The 19961-nt window shown below is 60.4% G+C and overlaps 2 protein-coding genes across 2 annotated transcripts; one reads left to right on the top strand and one right to left on the bottom strand.

Moving 5' to 3' along the window:
* The first annotated feature begins 1939 nt into the window (after positions 1 to 1939).
* GRN (granulin precursor) lies at positions 1940 to 8636 on the top strand. Its single transcript, XM_059380619.1, has 13 exons — positions 1940 to 2044; positions 4587 to 4731; positions 4849 to 4974; positions 5083 to 5167; positions 5633 to 5745; positions 5841 to 5976; positions 6084 to 6178; positions 6388 to 6511; positions 6809 to 6906; positions 6997 to 7242; positions 7504 to 7737; positions 7838 to 8068; positions 8189 to 8636. The coding sequence occupies exons 1-13, from the start codon at positions 1950 to 1952 to the stop codon at positions 8324 to 8326; spliced, it is 1866 nt and encodes a 621-aa protein (XP_059236602.1). The 5' UTR covers positions 1940 to 1949; the 3' UTR covers positions 8327 to 8636.
* Positions 8637 to 8735: 99 nt separating this feature from the next.
* On the bottom strand, positions 8736 to 19237 carry FAM171A2 (family with sequence similarity 171 member A2). Its single transcript, XM_059380618.1, has 8 exons — positions 19066 to 19237; positions 15322 to 15549; positions 14988 to 15080; positions 12007 to 12165; positions 11739 to 11918; positions 11505 to 11621; positions 11264 to 11390; positions 8736 to 10739 (listed from the first exon to the last, which is right to left on the bottom strand). The coding sequence occupies exons 1-8, from the start codon at positions 19181 to 19183 to the stop codon at positions 9260 to 9262; spliced, it is 2502 nt and encodes an 833-aa protein (XP_059236601.1). The 5' UTR covers positions 19184 to 19237; the 3' UTR covers positions 8736 to 9259.
* Between the last annotated feature and the right edge of the window lie 724 nt (positions 19238 to 19961).

Genomic DNA, 19961 nt, shown 5'->3' with positions numbered 1-19961 from the left:
AGCAGCCTCCCTGGCCTCCTGTGCCCACTGGAGGCGGGTAGCACCTCGCCCTAGTTGTGACAACCCAGGCTATCTCTGCTCATTGCCAAATGTCCCTGGTGGGCAAATCACCCTTTAAGGATACTTTCCGTGATACTTGTTTTAGTCACTCCAGTTTTATCTCCCGCATTTATTTTATTTATTATTTGGCTCTGTGTAGTTGTGATGAATAGACTTATTTACTGATTACCCTAACATTTCATGATAAGTATGAGGGCACGTGCTCTGGTAAGGGAGGCATAGGCTGGACCCCCTTGTGTCAGGATACACAGGAGGGAAACTGCACAAATGTCCCCGGGTAGGAGCCTCACGCATTCTCCATGCCCTCTCTAGCCCAAGGCTGAGCACCGCTGCCAAACACAGAGTGCCCTCACCCCTGAATTAGGCTGTTTGTCTTCTCCCCCAGGTTTCCCCTCAGCTCCAGCTCTTTGTTGAGCCCGCAATACTCTCCAGCCACTCAGTATAACCAAACACTGCCTGTCCTCCCAGGGCTGGCACCACGCTTTCTCTGGGGCTCTCCTCCCTCCTGGTGCATCTATCATTTTGGCCAGAGCAGGGCCCTTTGGCACCAAGCAGCCTGGCTCTTGTTCCTGGCCAATCCGGTCTGTGCCCCACGGTTCTCTCCTCACCGGTCATGTCTATTCCTGGAAGGCAGGGCTGACTCAAAGGAGGAAGCCACTTCCACTATACACCTACTCCCCAGCACAGCCTTGTGTCAGGCACCCAACAGCTCCTTAAGCCCACTATGTTGAACATGGCATTTAATCCCTGCCCAAGGCTGCTCTTCCCATCTGGTTTCGGAATACTCTTCCCAACACCCCCTGTCCGGGCATTTCTCCAACCCTTCTCCACCTGCCAGTTAATATACTCCCAGATTCGGCTCAAAAAGGTGATCTTAGGGCGCCTGGGTGGCTCAGTGGGTTAAGCCGCTGCCTTCGGCTCAGGTCATGATCTCAGGGTCCTGGGATCGAGTCCCGCATCGGGCTCTCTGCTCGGCGGGGAGCCTGCTTCCCTCTCTCTCTCTCTGCCTGCCTCTCTGTCTACTGTGATCTCTCTCTGTCAAATAAATAAATAAAATCTTTAAAAAAAAAAAAAAAGGTGATCTTAAGGGGCGCCTGGGTGGCTCAGTCAGTTGAGCATCTGCCTTTGGCTCAGGTCATGATCTCGGGGTCCTGGGATCAAGGCCCGAGTGGGGCTCCCTGCTCAGCGGGGAGTCTGTTTTTCCCTCTGCCTCTCCCCTCCTGCCGCTCATGCTCCTTCTCAAATAAATAAATAAAATCTTGAAGAAAAAAGGTGCCCTTAAGGTGGAATTAAATATTTTCCCCCCTGCCCAGAGCCAACCTATCACTTCTGACCTACACACACACGTCCGTAACACCTGGCACACGACCTTGCACCTTAAATTAGATTTAATGTGAGCTTGTCTCATCTCTCCACCCACTCACCCCGCTATGAGCACCCTGAGGAACGCGCCCGAGAGCTATTCTTGCCCTCGCGACCCTCCTTCAACCCGTACGGGGTCTGGCTGCCCAGCCTGTATTCTGAGTTTGTTGAACAGAGTAGAAACAGGGTGCACGAATGTCCCTAATCCAGAAGCAGACATCCCGTGAACGCCCTGGAAGGCGCCCTGGAAGGGGCAGCTGCCTTGTCCGTCACGGTCCTTGGATAAGCGATGCCCCATCTCGGGCAAACTCTATCCGGCACCCGCAGCCTGGCTGAGCCGGGCCAGGACATCACATGATTCTCCAATCACATGATCCCGTAAAAAAAAGAGGGGGGAGGGTGGGAAGGGAGACGAAGGCAGGGAGGAAAGAGAATTGAGTAAGAAAAAAAGCACGGCTTTCCAGGCTGGCCCCGCCTCTACGTCGACCAGTAGCCAGTAGGAGCGCCACAGCCCGGACACCTGGCCAATGGAAACGGAGGTGGGCGGGCCATCGCGCTGCCAGGCCCTAGTCCGTGAGCTTCCCCGGCCGCGGCTACCCAGCGAGCGCGGAGCCGGTCGCAGGTAAGGAGGGCAACCGCGCAGACCTCTCGCTTCTTCCAGGGGTCCGGCCGGGCGGACTTGAGGGCTTGAGGTTCTTTCGGAGTTCCTGCCGGGAGGCAAGAGAAGGCTGGCTTAGGGAAGCTCCTTTGGGGGTTTCCGATGGCACTGGAGGCAGTCTTACGGGGTGGGGTGGAGGGAAGTAAGCAGTGATTGCAGTGACCCCCCCCCCCCTATAGAAGGCGGCTGTCTCCCTCTCCAGCGTCCCCGGAAGCTGCAACCCCTTCTCCCAAAGCAGGGACCACTCCATTCTTGAGCCGGCTTCGCGCCGGCCCAGGTGCTGCTGCGGGTGGTGGTGGTGGGTGGTCCCCGGGATGCCTGGGAGCGAGAGAGGCGCCCGCTCTGGTCCCGGAGCTCAGACGGCTGCGAGTGCGCTGGAGACCCTGCCCTCCTCCAAGGCAGCAGGGGCTTGGGAGTAGTGACCGAACGCCTGGGTTGTGTCTGGCTCTCCCTTACTTCCTCTCGTGGGGGGTGGGACCAGCCAACTTCCGCCTCTCCCTGCCACTTTTCCTGCTCACTCGCAGTTGAGTTCGTTCACCTTTTGGGAATCTCTCTTCTGACACTCGGAGTTGGGGGCTGCCACCTAGTGGGAGATGGCAGAGCTGGGGGCTTGAGGCTTCTGTCCCTCTCTCTACTGTGGCATTGTGGGGCGAGAGTGAGAGAGGCCGCCGCTCAGAACCCCACTGAGAGGAATTGGGTCCCTTCTTCCTTGGTCCCAAGTGGGTGTGCGTCTGTACTTAGCTATTTACTAGAAGCACACGCTATACTCCCTAGCCTTAGGACACCAATGATAGGAAAGTATGCATAAATGTTACTAGGGTGGCCCGTGGACCCAGATTTGTGCAGATAGGCACCCCTTCGGGGCCAACCCAGGACAGTGGGACAGCCTCTGGAGGGTTGAGGTTTGACTCCCAAGAAGCAGGTGGGACCAGCCTTGCCTGGGAGCTGTGGGTTTAAAGGGGAGGGTGAAAGGGGCCAAGGTCCAGGATCAGCCAGTCGGGGGCCTCCTGGTAATGGTCTGAGCTGAGAATGGGTCACTGAAGAGAGCCAGGTGAGGGAGAGAAGGATGCTAGTGACTGGGTGGGTGTAAGTCCTCACCACACTTAGTGTCAGTGTCCACACAGAGACTCATGGGGGAACTGAGCCCCAGAGACAGCAATTTCTGAGGCTCTCACCATCAGTGGTGGTGATTTGAGGACTAGCACCCAAGTGCAGTATCCCCGCAGCCCCCGAGCTTCTCGTTTCTGTCCTCCCTTGTCTACCTGCTCAGAAAATGGTTCTGTATCCCACCTCTGCTTGGACCCCAGGCCTCTACTCTCCCCCCAGGTCTGGGGTCTGTTCCCTGGCACTGTCCATGGTGCCACTTTGTCACATGAACCCAGGTCCAGTATGCTTTGCAGCCCTCAAAGCCTGTCATCTCCATGACTGGATATATGACATGCGATGTTCCTTCTCTGAGCCTCAGTTTCCTCCTTTGAAAAGTAAATGTATTATGACTACTTTGGATGATTGTTGCAAGGAAGGAAGAAAATAGGATTGTAATTGGGCCAGGAGAAGCTCCACAAACATTACCAGGCAGGGTGACATCTCCTGGGCCCTTCCCATTGAACTAGTGAGTCTGTGTGAGTTGGGGAAGAGTCATTTAAGAAGTGAGAGACTACTCCCCACAGAGCTTCATAATCGGTTCCTTCTGCTGGTGCGGCGGGTTGGGCTTATGTGGTCCTCTCCCCGTACTGCTGAGTTTCGGCTTCCAGGTAGGGGGAGAGGCAGAGTTTGGGCAGGGGTTGGGGTGGTATGTCTGGGGAATCTGAAAGGGTCTGGTGGTATTGGGGGGCCCTGAGAACACAGGTGTCTCAAAGGCTGTCCCAGCCTGTGCACCCCTTCCCTGGGTGGTTTGGGGACGGTTGGGGGGCAGGTGTGGCTGGCCTCTGGGGACGGTAGCCCAGATTCCACTGGCTACCACACTTCCCTTTTCACAACTTTCTCAACCCCACGATTTCCCATGTCATCATGTGACACCCCTTCCCCCCAACAGGCCTTGGCAGGTGTGAACACAGCATCAGCTGGGGAGGGAAGTGCAACCCTGTGTTTTTTTCAAGGGGGACTCCCCCTTTGCTCCCCACCACAGTCCTGCCATGGCTCCTGAGACCTCACCCACTCCATGGAGGTGACCCATATCCCTACAGACCAGACCCACAAAACCCGCAAATTCTCCTTTCACACACCTGCATCTTTACACACTCACCTGCAGAGACTGAGGCATTTGGCCACATTTTGAGGACGCAGACTGACACCCATCCTTGTGTCCGTGCTCATCACTGTCCACGCGTGGGTGCACAAGTGAACACACACACAGGAAACTGAATCTCAGGCCCCACATCTCTCTTCCTGCCTGGATCAGGAGGCTCAGGTGCTATCTGGCCTGCACCTGGGTGAGTGACTGGCCCCCGAATCCAGGGTCGCATGGGCTTCAGCTCGTTGCCAAATGCCTCTTGGTATTTTGCAGGCAGACCATGTGGACCGTGGTGAGCTGGGTGGCCTTAGTGGCAGGGCTGGTGGCTGGAACACAGTGCCCAGATGGTCAGTTCTGCCCTGGGGCCTGCTGCCTGGACCCAGGAGGAGCGAGCTACAGTTGCTGCCATCCTGTTCTGGTGAGCGCCCTGCGGCCCAGGCAAGAGCTGGCTGGGATCTCCCGAAGGGGCATCTCAGCGCGGCCAGAGGAAGAGGCCGGGCTTGGGTCCTTCATTTTGTTATCTCTCACTTTCCAGGGCCAGTGGCCCACAGTGCTGAGCGGGCAGCTGGGGCGCCCCTGCCGGGTAGATGCCCACTGCTCTCCTGGCTACTCCTGCCTCCTCACCGTCTCTGGGACCTCCAGCTGCTGCCCGTTCCCAGAGGTGAGGGTGCCATGGGCTCAACGGAGGGGCTCAGGTCTGTGTTTGGACTCTCCCCCGACTCACCCCAGGTAAAAGCTGAGCCAGCATGGGTGTCTCTGTGTCCCACAGGCCGTGTCCTGCGCTGATGGCCACCACTGCTGCCCTCGGGGCTACCACTGCAGCGCCGACGGGCGGTCCTGCTTCCAGAGATCAGGTGTGGTAGGGGTGGAGGTGGAGGGCAGGCAGATGGGCCGCTGGTGGAGGCTGGTCAGCCCAGGAATCCAGCCAGCTGGGCGACCTGGTTCCTGCCCTTGTGCCCTCATTCCTGTGGCATCTGTACTAAGCAACCCCTTTGCTCGGGACGGAGGAAGAGCGCGAGGCTAGGAAGGAGCAGGAGAGAGAATGCCAGGCTCCAGGCCCCAGGCCAAGCTTTGGGAGGGTGGAGAGAGGTCAAGCTGGGCTGGTTCCAGGGCAGCCTAGTCGGGCCTTGGGCCATACTGCTAAGGCAAGGACTGGCTGGTGGGGAGAGTGGGTTAGGGGTGCCTGGGAGAGCGCCGAGCCCTAGTGTGGGACCACCAGCCCCCTTCAGCTGGGCCTGCAGGCCGGGGTGTCAGCAGGTAATGGGGACGATGGCCTTCGCTAACTGGGTTGACGGGATCCTGGGTCGTCCTATCCATAGATACCAACCCCTTGGGTGCCATCCAGTGCCCTGACAGCCGGTTCGAATGCCCCAACTCCTCCACGTGCTGCACTATGCGAGATGGCTCCTGGGGCTGCTGCCCCATGCCCCAGGTACAGGTCTGGGAAGATAGGGGGTGGAGGGAGAAGTCAGGGCAGAGCAGCGGGCTGGAGGGGGCAAAGACAGAGTTGGAAGCTTCTCTCGGCAGGCTTCTTGCTGCGAAGACAAGGTGCACTGCTGTCCCCATGGGACATCCTGCGACCTGGCTCATGCCCGCTGCCTCACGGCTACAGGCTCCCACCCCCTAGCAAAGAAGATCCCTGCACGGAGGAGTAGTGGGGCAGGTAAGGAGGTGGGAGCGTCGAGGGTGCATGTTGGAAAGGAGGTAAGGCCTCTCGCGGCTCCCAGCCTGGGGAAGAGTTCCTCACCGCCCACCTCTCTCCCCTTGCAGTGATCTTATGCCCAGATGGACAGTCCCAGTGTCCTGATGGTTCTACCTGCTGCCAGCTGCCCAGTGGGAATTATGGCTGCTGCCCGATGCCTAATGTGAGTGAGGGGCTGCGTGCCCACAGCCACCTGGCTGGGACACCTACCTCCAAAGGACTCCCCCTGGGGTGGGGCGGGCTGGCAGGCGGGTTAGAGCCTGGCTGCTGAGGACTCATGCCGCCCCCTAGTGGGGGATTGGGGCAGCGTCCACTGTCACTGGGCTGCTCCCTGAGCCCTGGAGGATATTGGACCGCCCTCCCACCCCGCAGGCCATCTGTTGCTCGGACCACCTGCACTGTTGCCCCCAGGACACTGTGTGCGACCTAGTCCAGAATAAGTGCCTCTCCAAGGAGAACGCTACGGACCTCCTCACCAAGCTGCCCGCAAATGCAGGTACCAGACGCAGGCTGCTGACCCCATCGCAGCGGCTCCGTGTGCAGGAACTCTCCACCAAATTGTTCCAGGAACACAGGCAGGGGTGGGGGACGGAGGGCCGCATGGAGGGGACAGGGCATGTACAACCCCTTTTCCTCCACACTCGTCATTGCCTTCGTGTCACTGCTTGGGGTGGGTGGTCTCAGTATATTGTCCATCCTTAGCGTTCGTTCTGGCTGTGGAGCCGGCCAAGGGTGGGGTTTCTCAAGGCTCCCCCACGCCACTGCTGACCTGTCCCCTGTGGCTTTCTCACAGTGCAGGAAGTGAAATGTGACATGGAGGTGAGCTGCCCAGATGGCTACACCTGCTGCCGCCTGCAGTCGGGGGCCTGGGGCTGCTGCCCTTTCGCCCAGGTATGCAGGAGTGCTGGGTGGGCTGGGCTGAGCAGAAAGCTGCAGCCAGCAAGGCCCCTGTGCCCACTGTCCCCTGTCCACCCACCCTAGGCTGTGTGCTGTGAAGACCACGTACACTGCTGCCCAGCTGGGTTTAAATGTGACACAGCGAAGGGCACCTGTGAACAGAAGGCTCGCCAGATGCCCTGGGTGGTGCGGACCCCAGCCCACCTTCGCCTGCCAATCCCCCAGGCGGTGGAGAACGATGTCCCCTGTGATAACATCACCAGCTGTCCCTCCTCCAGTACCTGCTGTCGACTGGCATCTGGGGAGTGGGGCTGCTGTCCTGCCCCAGAGGTGTGTGGGAGGGGGTAGAGAGTATGGAGCGGGTGGCGGAGGGGGGAAACACCGGTGTCTTGGCCTGGGCAGGTGGTCAGACTCCTGTTGCTTTGCTCTTCAGTCCTCTGCCTGGTCTGCAGCTGGCCAACCGGCTCGGTCAGGTTCATTCCCAGCTGGAGGAGCTGTGAGCAGGAGAGGGCGTCGGGGTAGGCAAGGGCTCAGCTTCTGTCCCACAAAGCAGCTTCCCAGGCCATCGTATGCTGCCCCCCGCCCCCCCAGGCTGTCTGCTGCTCAGACCACAAGCATTGCTGCCCCCATGGCTACACATGCTTGGCCGAGGGCCACTGTCAGAAGGGAAGCAAGACGGTGACTGGATTGGAGAAGATGCCTGCCCGCCAGGCCTCCCTGTCTCACCGCAGAGACATGGGCTGTGACCAGCACACCAGCTGCCCCGTGGGGCAGACCTGCTGCCCCAGCCTGAGTGGGGGCTGGGCCTGCTGCCAGTTGCCTCACGTGAGTGCCCACCTGCCTGCCCTGGACAGGGGAACCGAGTCCTCCGTGGGGGCTGGGAAGTGGGGGGGGGCGGACGTGAAGGCCACCCTGTCCCTCGCAGGCTGTGTGCTGTGAGGACCGCCAGCACTGCTGCCCGGCTGGGTACACGTGCAACGTGAAAGCCCGATCCTGCGAGAAGGAGGCGGACTCGGCCCACCTGGCTGCCCGCCTGGCCCATGGCTCTCGGGTGGCTGTGGGAAACGTGGAGTGTGGGGCAGGGCACTTTTGCCACGATAACCAGACCTGCTGTCGAGACAGCCGAGGGGGCTGGGCCTGCTGTCCCTATCGCCAGGTGAGTGCCACCCCCCTTCCCCCGGCCGGGGACTGGCTTTCTGTGGAAGCCAGGGTCGTTCATGGGAGCCAGGTCCCACTATATCCGACTCTGACTCCCTGCCCTCCCCCTGGCTGTCAGGGTGTCTGCTGTGCAGATCAGCGTCACTGCTGCCCGGCAGGCTTCCGTTGTGGGGCCAAGGGCACCAAGTGTCTGCGGAGGGAGAGCCTGCGCTGGGACATGCCACTGAGGGACCCAGCCCCGAGACAGCTGCTGTGAGGCGACATTAAGGACTGAAGACAGTCTGCAGCCCTCGGGACCCTGCTCAGAGGGTCCCCACTGCTCAGGCCTCCCCAGCACCTCTCCCCCACCAAATTCTCCTAGAGTCCCCCATTCTGATGCCCCACCCCCATCATGGGAGTCGGGGCCTCAATCTAAGGCCTTCCCTGTCTCAAGGGGGGCTATGGCGAAAGCCATGTAACAAGCTGCCATCCCCTGCCCCAATTTCCGTGGACCCTGTGGCCAGGTGCTCTTCACTATCCACAGGCGTGCGTGTGTGTATGTGCTGCAGTAAAGTTTGTTCACTTTCTTAACAGTGTCTGATTTGACCACCCTGCCCGCCCCCCTCTGAGCAAAAGCCCCTAACCTCACAGAAAGATACACACGCAGTTCATCTCACCAGTTTTATATTTGCCGTTACCCACAGCAATCACATCCCCTAATCCCCAGAGCCGCCCCAGCCACCAGCCCTGTGACATCCTAGCCCAAAGGTGGGCTAGTCAGCAGGCAGCACCCCCTCCCCTCCCGGAGGGTCCTCAGAGAAGGCCCCTTCCCAGCCCTCACACGAGCAGCTGAGGCCCGGTCGCCCCTCCTGCTTTCCCACAATAGATCTTTCTATGTACAGCCACGTTTATACAGGCACTGCTTCCCCACCCTCCAGCCCTCCTTCCCCAGCAACTCCCAATGGGGGTCTGGACCCCTCCCACCTCCCTCTCCGAGGCCAACATGGGTCCCTCCCGAGACATTACCCAGCACATACCACTGGACAGCTCCGCAGCCCCCTGGGCCCCTCTCCAGGCGGGGGAAGGGGTGGTCTGGGGGGCTAAGAGCGAGGGCCCCCGCCGCTCCCCTGGGCGCGTACCCTGGGGGCAGGCCCGGGCGGAGGGGGTGGGGGCCGACGTGGGGGAGGCGTTGCCAGGCCGGGCGGGGGCCCTACTTGACGTTGAACACCATGAGCGGCCGCTCCTCCCGCCGCTGCCACGGGCTCTTCTTGTCGCCCGCCTCGTCGCCCACCTCCGCCCCCAGCTCGTCCTCCGGGCTGGTGAGCGAGTCGCGCCGCAGCTCGCTCGCGCTGCTGCGGGAACTGTCCCCGCGGCTGCGGCCCCGACCTCGGGGTACAGTGGCCGCCCGGCCCTCGGGCGCCGCCACTTCGTCCAGCAGCGGCGTCAGCGAGTTGTCCTCGGGCGAGCAGAGGCCCGTGCGGCTCTCGCTGCTGCTCGGCTCCGTGTCCTCGCTGAGCGCCAGGCGCGGGGGCGCGGGCGGCGGGGGCGGCGCGGCCGGGGGCGCGCGCTCCCGCTCCTCGCGCAGGGGCCGCCGGCGCGCGGGCCGCGCCTCGTGCACGTCGACGCCCGAGTCCAGGCTGGCGTCGGTGCTGCGGCCGCCCCCGCCCGCCTGCAGGTCGATGTAGGAGTGGCGCACCTGCGAGTTGGAGCGCCCGTCCAGGGACACGAACCAGGCGCGCGGGTGAGGCTTCACGCCCAGTTCGAGCAGCTTCTTCTCGGTCAGCGCCTGCAGCTCCCCGTTGAGCTGCGCCATGGTGGACTCGTTGAACAGCACCGGGATGGTGACCGAGCCGCTGACCGGCGCCGAGCGCCCGCCCCCCCAGGCCTCGCCGCCGCCGCCGCTGCCACCACCACCACCGCCGCCGCCCTCGCCGCCCGCGCCCGAGTGGCCCTGCAGCAGCGGGCGCTGGGGGTCGGCCGGGGGGAAAGGGCGCGCGGGGCCGGAGCCGGTGCCCTCCGGCGGGGCTGGCTCGTCGCCCGCCCCCGCGGCGCCCGCCTCGCCGCTGAGGCGCACGTAGTGCGCGGGGATCACCAGGGTGGGCATCACGTTGCGGTAGACACTGTCCTTGAGATGGTCGATAGAGCCGCAGAAGATGAGCTGCCCCGCCTGGCTGAGCGACGGCGGCCGCGCCAGCTGGTCCACCGACTGCGACAGCAGGAAGTCGGGGGGCTTGCTTTCGGCCGCCCCCTTGTGGCCCAGGTAGTGCTCGAAGGGCGGCGGCGGCGAGGGCGGCTCCTGCAGGAAGGCCGGGGTCGCCGAGGCTCCCCGCCGGTACTCCTCCAGGCCTGGCTCCAACCCGCCGGGACCCTCGACGGAGCGGGCGCCCTTGAGCCCCGCGCCCTCGCCCCCGCGGGAGCCTCCAGGCTCGGCTGCCGGACGGCTGGCAGAGCGCGGCTTGGCGCGGAAGAAGTCATCCCGGGAGGAGGCCAAGTCTCGGGAGCTGGAGAAGGCTGAGTGCAGGGGGCCTGGGGGCGGGGCCTCAGGGTCCCCCGATGGGGCGGGCTCCAGGGGTCCCCCACATATGAGATGGAGCTGGGACATCGAGGTGGCCTGGTCTCGTTTGTTACCGTCGGAGGGCCCGGACAGCTGCAGCTTGCGATGCTGTTGCCTCGGCTTCAGGCAGCGCCTCCTGGAAGGTGTTTGGGGTGGGGGGGGGGGGGCGACCCAGGACTTCAGGAAAGGGTAGGGAGGCCTGAGCAGCTTCCTAACTCCGCAGTGGCAAGATGAGGGATGGACAGTGTTGGAGGGATGAGAAGAATGGCTGGGACCCAGGGAGAAATGTTGGGGCAGCTGGATAGGGCTTGGGAGAGGTTTGTGGAAAGAGCCTTGAGTGTCTGTGGGAAGGCCAGCCCCCCTGAAGGGAGCTGCACTCCTTCACATGCAGGAGGTGCTGTGAGAGCCTGGGAGGAGCACGTCCAGCCAGGGGTCCTCTGGAGGGGCCTGGCCTGTAGGTCCTGCCTCCTCTCCCCCTACTTCAGCCCCCAGTCTCTCGGGTGCCTTGTCAGTGCCTTGAAGACTGGAATTGTACTTCATGCCTCTTTGGGCCTAGCACCCAGCCCCACCCCAGGCAGAAGGTAGGCCTCAGGGTGCAGGGGATGAGCAGAGGCTGGGGGTGGGGGTGGGGGTGAGGGAGCGCAGGGGCGAGGCACTCACCGGCAGTAGTAGATGAGCAGACACAGCAGAATGAGCACCAGCAGGGCCAGGGCTGCTAGGATGGTGAGCAGGAAGATGGTGTGATAGGTGCCAATGTCCTGGATGCCTGATGTGATGGTGACCAGTCCTGTGCCAGGCAAGGGGTTAGCTCTCTGTGACTGCTCTTCCTTCAGGAGTCCACACACTCCCAGCCTCCCTTTCCCCCACGGCTCCTGGTCCCAGCCATCCCCCTGTCTCTCACCAGCGGTGGGGGAAGCCATGGCAGCTGCCCAGTACCCCAGCTGAGGGGAGACGAAGGTCCAGTAGAGCTGCCGGCCTTCCTTCCGGATCACACCAGTGCCGTTGCGTACCCACAGCCCTGGAAGAGGCAGGAGTTTCATAAAACCCAATCCCCCCCCCCCCCCGCCAATCTACGTCTCTACGTCCTACATGCTTTCCCCAAACTCCAGCAGCCACAGCCCCTTGAGGCACTCACCACTCTTGGGGTCAAACCTCCAGGCTGGAATGCTGGTGCCAGCAGTCAGGGCGCGAGGCTCGGAGGGCACAGGCAGGGACAGGTGAATGGGGCCCGAGAGCGGCACTTCTGTTCCATTGCCCGTCAGCAGATGCACGCTCACAGCAGCCAGTGGCATCAGCTCTAGCCAGGAACCATTGCCTGGGGGAAAGGAGACACAGGGGCTGAGAGCTAAATCCTGGGGGTGGGATGGGGGAAACGTCCCTTCCGTGCCGGACACCCAGCCTACCTGAACTGGAGGCCTCAGTGCCCAGGAAGGTAGGAAAAGCGCGCATTTCCTGCTGGGTGCTGGCAGGTGTGAGGGAGGCCCAGAGCTGGCTGTAGGTGGAGCTGACAGGCAGGCGGGCAGCCCGGCGCTGGAACTGCACCCAGGGCTGGGAGCGGGCACCTGGATGGAGAAGGGGGCTGCTGTGGCTTGCCCAGGGACCAGAGCAGAAAGCAGGTCTTTGAGGAGAACGGGGTCACTGGGTCAGGCCACTTGGGAAGGTCAGGGAGCTTGGTGACTCGGGGAGAGAACTGCATTCATAGAATGTTAACATGGAAAAAGGACTTGGACCTGAAATCTAGTCCTGGCTATGTGACCCTGAGCAAATTACTTGCTCTCTCTGAAACACCATTTCCTCAATAATCTATAAAATGATGAGGTTTGGGTCCTCAAACAATGACTGTTGCCAGCTGTGTGGCGGGCACTGTGTTAGGTGCTGGAGATACAAAGATGAATAAGACATAGTCCTCAGTTCCCTGCTTTCAAGTTCACAGTCTTGTGCAGGGCTGTCCCTTCTGGGACGTCAGAACTTCCTGCTGTGTTGCATGGAAATGTTCTCTCTCTGTGCTGCCCATTTAAGTACCCACTAGACACCCATGGCTATTAAGCACTTGAAAGGGGGCGAGTGCGACTCAGACACTGGATTTATTTATAATTTTTCAAAATTTAATGAATTTGGGGGTGCCTAGGTGGCTCAGTCATTAAGCATCTGCCTTCGGCTCAGGTCATGATCCCAGGGTCCTGGGATCAAGCCCCATGTCAGGTTCCTTGTTCAGCAGGGAACCTGCTTCTCCCTCCCTCAACTCCTCCTGCTCGTCTCTCTCTCGCTCTGTCAAATAAATAAAATCTTTAAAAAATTAATGTTACTTTTAATTTATTTAAATAGCCACATGTTGCTAGTGGCTCCTGTATTACACAGCTTAGGTTTTATGTGTGAGTGTGTGTGTCTGTCTGTCTTGGAGTGGAGGGGGCATATAAACAAAATTCTAATACAATATGGTCGTAGCTAACATGTATTAAGCTTTAAGATACGCTGGACACCATCTAAGTCTTCCTGTGTTAATCCCTGTAATTAGTACAAAGGCCCTAAAGTAGGTGCTTTCATTATCGACCTTGTTGTATACACGAAGAAATGGAGGCCAGAGTTGAGTGACTTGCCCAAGGTCACAGTCCTGGAGCCTGACGGAAACCCAGGAAGTGTGGTGCTGGCCCATCTTCTCAGCACTTTTCCATCCTAACTTGTTATTAAAATGGTGGGGCGCCAAGTGCACTTGGCCCACCCAGCTGGGGAAGGCCCAATGGAGTCTTTTTTTTTTTTTTTAAGATTATTTACTTATTTGACAGAGCAAGAGATCACAAGGAGGCAGAGAGGCTGTCAGAGAGAGGAAGGGAAGCAGGCTCCCCACCGAGCAGAGAGCCCCATGCAGGGCTCGATCCCAAGACCCTGGGATCACGACCTAAGCCACCTTGGGATCACAACCTAAGCCAAAGGCAGAGGCTTTAACCCACTGAGCCACCCAGGTGGTTTCCAATGGAGTCTTGCAGGATAAGGATGAGTAAGACTCCCACAGGAAGGAAGGTGCAAAGGGACCTCCAAGAGAACGGAGGAGAGAAAGGCCCAAAGGCACAGGGCAGCGGGCTGGTCCACGGACACGGGTGACTAAGTGGCAGACCCCACAGGGTGTGGTCAGCTTTGTGAAGGACTCGAGGCTCTACTCTGAAAGCCATGGGAGCCATGGGACCGTCGTAAGCCAGGGGCCACAAAAGGATTATTTGGCCTTTTATTTTATTATTTATTTACTATTACTTTTGAAAGTAGGCTCCATGCCCCAAAGTGGCACTTGAACTCACGAGATCAAGAGTTGCACACTCTACTGACTGAGCCAGCCCCGCACCCCTCACTTGGCATTGTAGAAACCTCCAAGGACAGTTTAGAAGCCTCTGGTTCAGGACCAGGGAGATGAAGACAGGCCAACGAGCTCCTTGGAGACAAGGACTCAAGCTAAGAATATAAATTGGGGAGGCAGGTTCTCTCTCTCCCAAGCCCACCATGACTCCCTAGTACCAGCCAGATCAACCAGTCTGAATCAGGCACCCCTCCTGCAGAGCCAGTCAGGCGCCCCGCTGCACCCTTCTCCCCCCTGCATCTTGATTCCTCTCCAGTGCAGGGGTCTGTGCCACCCTTTAATTCTTGAGCCCACAAGGTCCTGTAGCTCCCTTCCCCAAATTCTCTCGCCCTGCTACACTCACAGGTCAGGCTTGTCTCCGTGCTGAAGCCCGCTGCCCTCTACTCCACTGTTCCGCCTGCCTTATAATTAGTTCAGGGTTGGTAGCGACGTGTTTGTCTGTCGTCTTACTTGTCCGTGAACTCCATAAGACAGGGAGTGGGTCTGTTCTTCCTTCCCATTGTTCCCCAGCACCAGACACAATGCCTGGCGCGGTTAAGGATTGGTTTGGTGAGACTGGAGCTGTGAGCAGATACTGTGGTGTTGGTCTAGGCCTTGCACTTGAGAATTGCTCAGTTCCTATGGAATGACCCTCCCGTGGTCTTCTAACATTGCCAGGCACCCAGTAGGTGCACAAGTAGTATGTGTAGATCCACTGATGAAACAGGTGGCAGGGAACAGGAATGCTAATGGTAGGAGTAGAGGGAGAATAGAAACCACGAGAAGCCCCAATAACAAAAACATTTATTGACCACCTTCCGTGCTGTTTTTTCATACTTGATATTTAATCCTTACTTCAATTTTATGATATAGCTCCAATTGATGATATTATAGATAATATCCATATCTTACAGATGAACAAACTAAGGCTCAGAGAGGTTAGGTGACTTGCTCAAGGGCACACAGCACTCATACATAGAAGAGTGGAGCTCTCTGTACCCAGGTCAGAGGGAAGGAAGAGGGGCGGGCATGAGTTGGGGGGTTAAAGAGGAGCCTTACCAGGAGAGCCCAAAAGGATGTGCACCAGGTCCTCATACAGGATGAGGGTGGCCGGCCGCTCGGGGAGCAGGTAGAGGCTGACTGAAGCATACACTGTGGGAGGGGTGGCCCATCAGCTCCAGAAAAAGCCCCCCCCCCCCCCCCCCAACCCCGGGGCCGGGCCCCCCCCCCCCCCGAACCCAAGTGACTTCATCCTCCTTCAGCCCCCTCTGCGTACCCCAGTCCGGGCAGCAGCTGCTGGAGAGCCTGCCCCCGCCACCCCCAAGGGCTATTTTGGGAAGGGGCTGATGGGGTCAGCTGCTGCCCGCCCCCCTCCGCCTGCCCCTGCACTCACAGGGCAGCTTGTCAACACGCCAGGGCACAGAGTTGGTGAGGAAGCCAGGGCGGGCAGCAGTGACCAGCACCCAGGTGCCCAAGCGGTAACTGAGGGGCAGTATGGCCACGCCCTCCGAGTCCGTGGTGCCAGCGGCCAGCAGCATCCGGTTCCCAAACACATCCACGGAGGCCCGGGCCAAGGGCACCAGCTCCCCGCTCACATATACCTGCACCTTGATCAGGATCTCTGTGGACAAGATGGGGTGAGGAGAGTGAGGAGGGATGGGGGGTGGGAAAGAGAAGGGGCGGGGGGAGTCCCGAGATCGGAGGAGTAGGAGGCGGTGGGTTGGGAGCGGCTTTGGGGCCCAGGCTAGACAAGACTCTGGAAGAGTCAGCACTGCTAGCGCCCTCTTTTAAACCCCACATCAGCCTATGAGACAGGTGGTGCTACTACCATATTTCAAGTCTCACTCACGCACTTTCCCGCATTTTTACATTTTTGAACTCAGAATATGCTTCTCACTGAGGATATCATCATCAGGATTGGCAGTATTTTTTTTTTTTTTCTTTTCTTCCTGGCACATGAAATAATGGTGCGTCTTACAGTCAATGATGCATTAGACCCCATAAAATATGTTCTGAAGCCCATTTTGCAGATAAAGTAGCTGAGGCTCAGAGTTTAGATATTCGCACTGCTGCTGGCCGGGGGTTCGGTGGGGTGGCGGGGGGAGATGGGATCCAGACCTGGGAGTCTGCCTCTAAACCCAAATTATTATTATTTTTTTAAGATTTTATTTATTTGGCAGACAGAGAGAGAGAGAGAGACAGCTTGCATAAGCAGTGGAAACCACAGGCAGAGAGAGAAGGGGAAGCAAGTTCCCCACCGAGCAGGGAGCCTGATGCGGGGCTCAGTCCCAGGACCCCAGGATCATGACCTGAGCCGAAGGCAAATGCCCAAAGGACTGAGCCACCCAGGTGTCCCTAGACCCAAATTCTTAACCACTGGACCCCATGGGGCTGGTGTCAGGGAGGGGAGAGAGAAGAGAGAAGAGGGCTGAGAAAGGAGGAATAAGAGGAGACCAAGGGTCTACGGATGGAGAGGAGAGAGGTCAGAATTCAGCCAATGAGAAGGGTTGCAAGGGGGGCTGGGTCAGAGCTTTGGTTCTGAAGAAAAGAAGGGGACACTAGGGAGCTGGTCTTTCCCCTTATTCATCCTTTTCCCAGAATCCTTTGCTCAAGCCTGTTTCCTTTCAGATTTAGGGACTCACCCCAACCCCTAAGCCTGAACAAGTACCTCCTGACCCCTCCCCCTCACAGGGACTGCCTGCCCCCTCCCAGCTGGTCAGCTACAAGTCAGTCACCATGGCAACGCCCTCATTCCTCCCAGGAGATGGGCAGAGAGCTGGGGCCCCGGCAAGGGGAAGGAGATCTGGGGGGGCCGACCCAGGCCCAAGGGAAACTGGTGTGGAGAGGCCTGGGAAGGGAAGTCCAGCTGTCTCTGCTCCCAGCCCCCGGAGAGCTTGGCCAGGATGGGTGTGCAGGTGTCCTGAGCTCAGATGGGGTGACCAGGCAGGGACCAGGCCTAGAGTTGTTCTCAGGGGTTTCCCCAGGCAGCCTCTCTGATCCACAGCACCATTTACTTCTTCCCACTCAGCATGGCCCCTCCCTCAAGAACCTGGCTCACCCCTACCTTGCTGCTCATGATGGGAGTAGGTGTCCATGCCTAGAAAGGTACAGAGGCCTCAGTGCAGGGCCCGGAGGCAGGTGGGGACACAAACCTGGGGGAGTCCAGGTACAGAAAGAAGAGCCTGGGGCAGCAGGGCATGGGGTGGTCCCTGCGTGGGGCGGGGGGCCTCATGCGTGGAGCCTGACACTCAATGGAGACAGGTGTCTCATCTCAAGCTTCCAGCCCCGAGGCCAGCGCCACGCCTGGCCCTGGCATCCCATCCAGCTGTTCGCTTGAACCCACCTCCCTCACCCCTCCCAGGCCAAAGCCCAACTTGGCAGGGTGGGTGCACACACTTGATTCTTTCCTACTCTCTGGTTTTCCCAGGAGCTGGCAATCTTCCTGCCCCTCCTCCCCCACTACCCAGGAGGAATTCTGAGAAGCTAGAGAGGCCTGGCTACTCCCCACCCCTACCCCGGCGAGGAGCAGCTGGAGGGAGCAGCTGGAAAGAGGGGACCCAGGAGTCTGGAATACGGTCATTTGAAGGAATGCTTGTGGTTCAAGGGCCAGAGCCTCAAAAGAGGGGAGGGGGCCTAAGGAACAACACGGGGTGGGCAGGTAGGCCCGAAGGACATGTCAGTGGGAAGGGGTAGGCAGGTGCCCCTCAGATTTTTGTCCCCTTCCCCTCGACCTGGGCTCTCAGCCAGGGGCCTGGGAGAGCCCTGTCTCCTGGCTCCACTTCAGCTAATTCTCTGGACCCCCTCCCCTGGAGAACAGGACTTGAAGGAAAAGCTTTTTGAGAAACCAGGGCCCTTTTCTACCCATCAAAGCCTCCTCTCCTCCTGCAGAGAGCAGGGAAGACTGAGGCCGGAGGTGAGCCTTCCCCATTTCTCAAGCCTGACATTCCATACTGTATCCGCCTCTCCAGGCTTCAGCTCTGCCTCATTCCAGGAGGAAATCCGACCCCCTCCCTTCATCCGGACCCCACTTCCCTCAACCAGACACCCCCCCACCCTGGTTTTCCTGTCAGCTCCTTGGTGGAGAGGAGTGGAGAGCACAGTTTCAGGCAGGGATGGGGCCCAGAGGCGACAGAGGGAACGGTAGCTGGGGTGGTGGGCGCAGGGCTGGAGTGGGCGGAGGCCCCCGCGAGAACCCAGGAGCCAGAGTCTAGCTCTCCCACCCTCTCCCGCTGCAAGAGCCTCCCCCGCCCCCACCTCACACACCCACCTGGGCCCGTGAGGCGCCCGGAGGCTCTGCTTCACGGCTACCCAAAGGTTAGATGAGGAGGGGGTGACCGGGGATGGGCTGGGGATAGGAGCAGCCGGAGGTCTGCTGGACGGGGACCCAGGCACCTGCCCTCCCAGCCGGCACAGCCCACAGCCAGCTAGGCAGCTCAGCATGGCTCCGCCACCACAGCCCTGCCATGCGCTTTGGCTGGGAATCACCACGTACCCCTTTTTCCAGAACCCCCCAAACTGCAGCCCCTCCCCCCTCAAGGGCCGACAGCGTTTCTTCGGTACACCCCCAATTCTGAACCCGGGGGGCCGGCCGGGGGCTGTCAAGCTCCAGGGCGAAGAACCCCATTCGAGCAGTCAATCCGCCCACCGCCTCACCCACTCCCCCTCCCCCCTTCCAGCCCTGCTCAAGGCGCCCAGCCCCCGTCCGGGTCCAAGGTGGCAGCCGGTGCTGGCGCCCCCACCCAGCCCGGGTCGGGAGCGAGGAACCCGCAGGGGGCTGCGGAGCGGGCGCCCGCCCCAGCCCGCCCCTGGGCGGGTGTCTTCGGTAGACAATGGCTCAGGCAGCAGCGCCTCGCGGACCCGGAGAGAGAAAAACAAGGCGAGAGGGGGCGGCGGCGCGGAGCCCGGGGACCCCCGCTCTCCCCATTGTGTCTCCCCAAGACCCCCGCCCCGGCAGTCGCCCTCTCCCTCCCTCCTCTCCCCCGTAAGCGCCGACCCGAAGTCTCCGGGCTCCCCCCACCCAAACCCAGGGAACAGAGTACCCCCAATTCACGAGCGCCGCGAAGAGGGGGCTGGCGGGCGGGGGCCCGATCGAGGGGGCGCAGGCCCGCGATCGCTGCCCCTCCTGGCCGAGACTCACCCTGCGGGCTGGGGGGCTCCGGCGGCGACTTGCCGGGAGCCCGGGAGGCGCCGCCGAGCAGCAGCCCCAGCAGCGGCAGCAGCCGCGCGAGGACGCTGGGGCCACTCGGCGGCGGCATCGCGGGGCTCGGCCGGGCCCTAGCGGCCCATGGCTCCCGCCCGGCCCCGCTCGGCCGGCCCCGCTCAGCCCCAGCTCTGCGCCGCGCCGCGCCGCTCGGGCTCCCGCTCTGGCTGCGGCCGCAGCTCGGCGCGATTGTCTCCACCCGGAGCCTCCGCCAGCGCCCCCTGCAGGCGGCGCCCCACCCCGCGGACCTCCGGGCGCCGCCCCCTCACCGCCCAGCTCTGCGCACCGCGCGCGGGCCCTGCCAGCCCTCCGCCCACCCTGCAGACCCCACCCCGCGCTCGCGGACCCCAGCTGCAAGGGAGTGCGACGGCCCTGGTCTACTCACCCCGGTTCTTGGAGGTCCGGAGCCCTCGAAATTTGGTGGAAAATTTGTGAGGGAGGAGAGACTACTGCTTACAACACACTCAAAGAGGTAGTACGGTCGGTCAGGAGCGTCTCCAAACAGTGTAGAAACTGCCCTGTTCTATCCGCACAAACACCTACGCAGTGGGAATCGCCCCAGTCCCAGACTAGCTTCTGCCTCTTGAGCCGTGAGCAAGTTACTTCGCCTTCTGGTCCTCGGCCTTCCTTTCAAGTGAGAATTGTAATAATCTCTACCTCGTGGGGCTGTTGTAACAACGGTTAAATGTGATGATGATATAAAGGATTTCTCAGATGCCTGACAGGAGCAGGGGCGCAATCAATGGTGTTCCTGTCCGCCCAGGTTGACGTGGAGGCTCACCTCTGCTCAGGTAATGAGATCCTTCATTCTTGGACGGTTATAATGTTTGGGA

Source organism: Mustela nigripes, chromosome 16 (assembly GCF_022355385.1).
Source record: "Mustela nigripes isolate SB6536 chromosome 16, MUSNIG.SB6536, whole genome shotgun sequence".
Lineage (NCBI taxonomy): Eukaryota > Metazoa > Chordata > Mammalia > Carnivora > Mustelidae > Mustela > Mustela nigripes.
The sequence above is the reverse complement of the archived record's forward strand: the minus strand, read 5'-3'. Positions and strand labels throughout refer to the sequence as shown.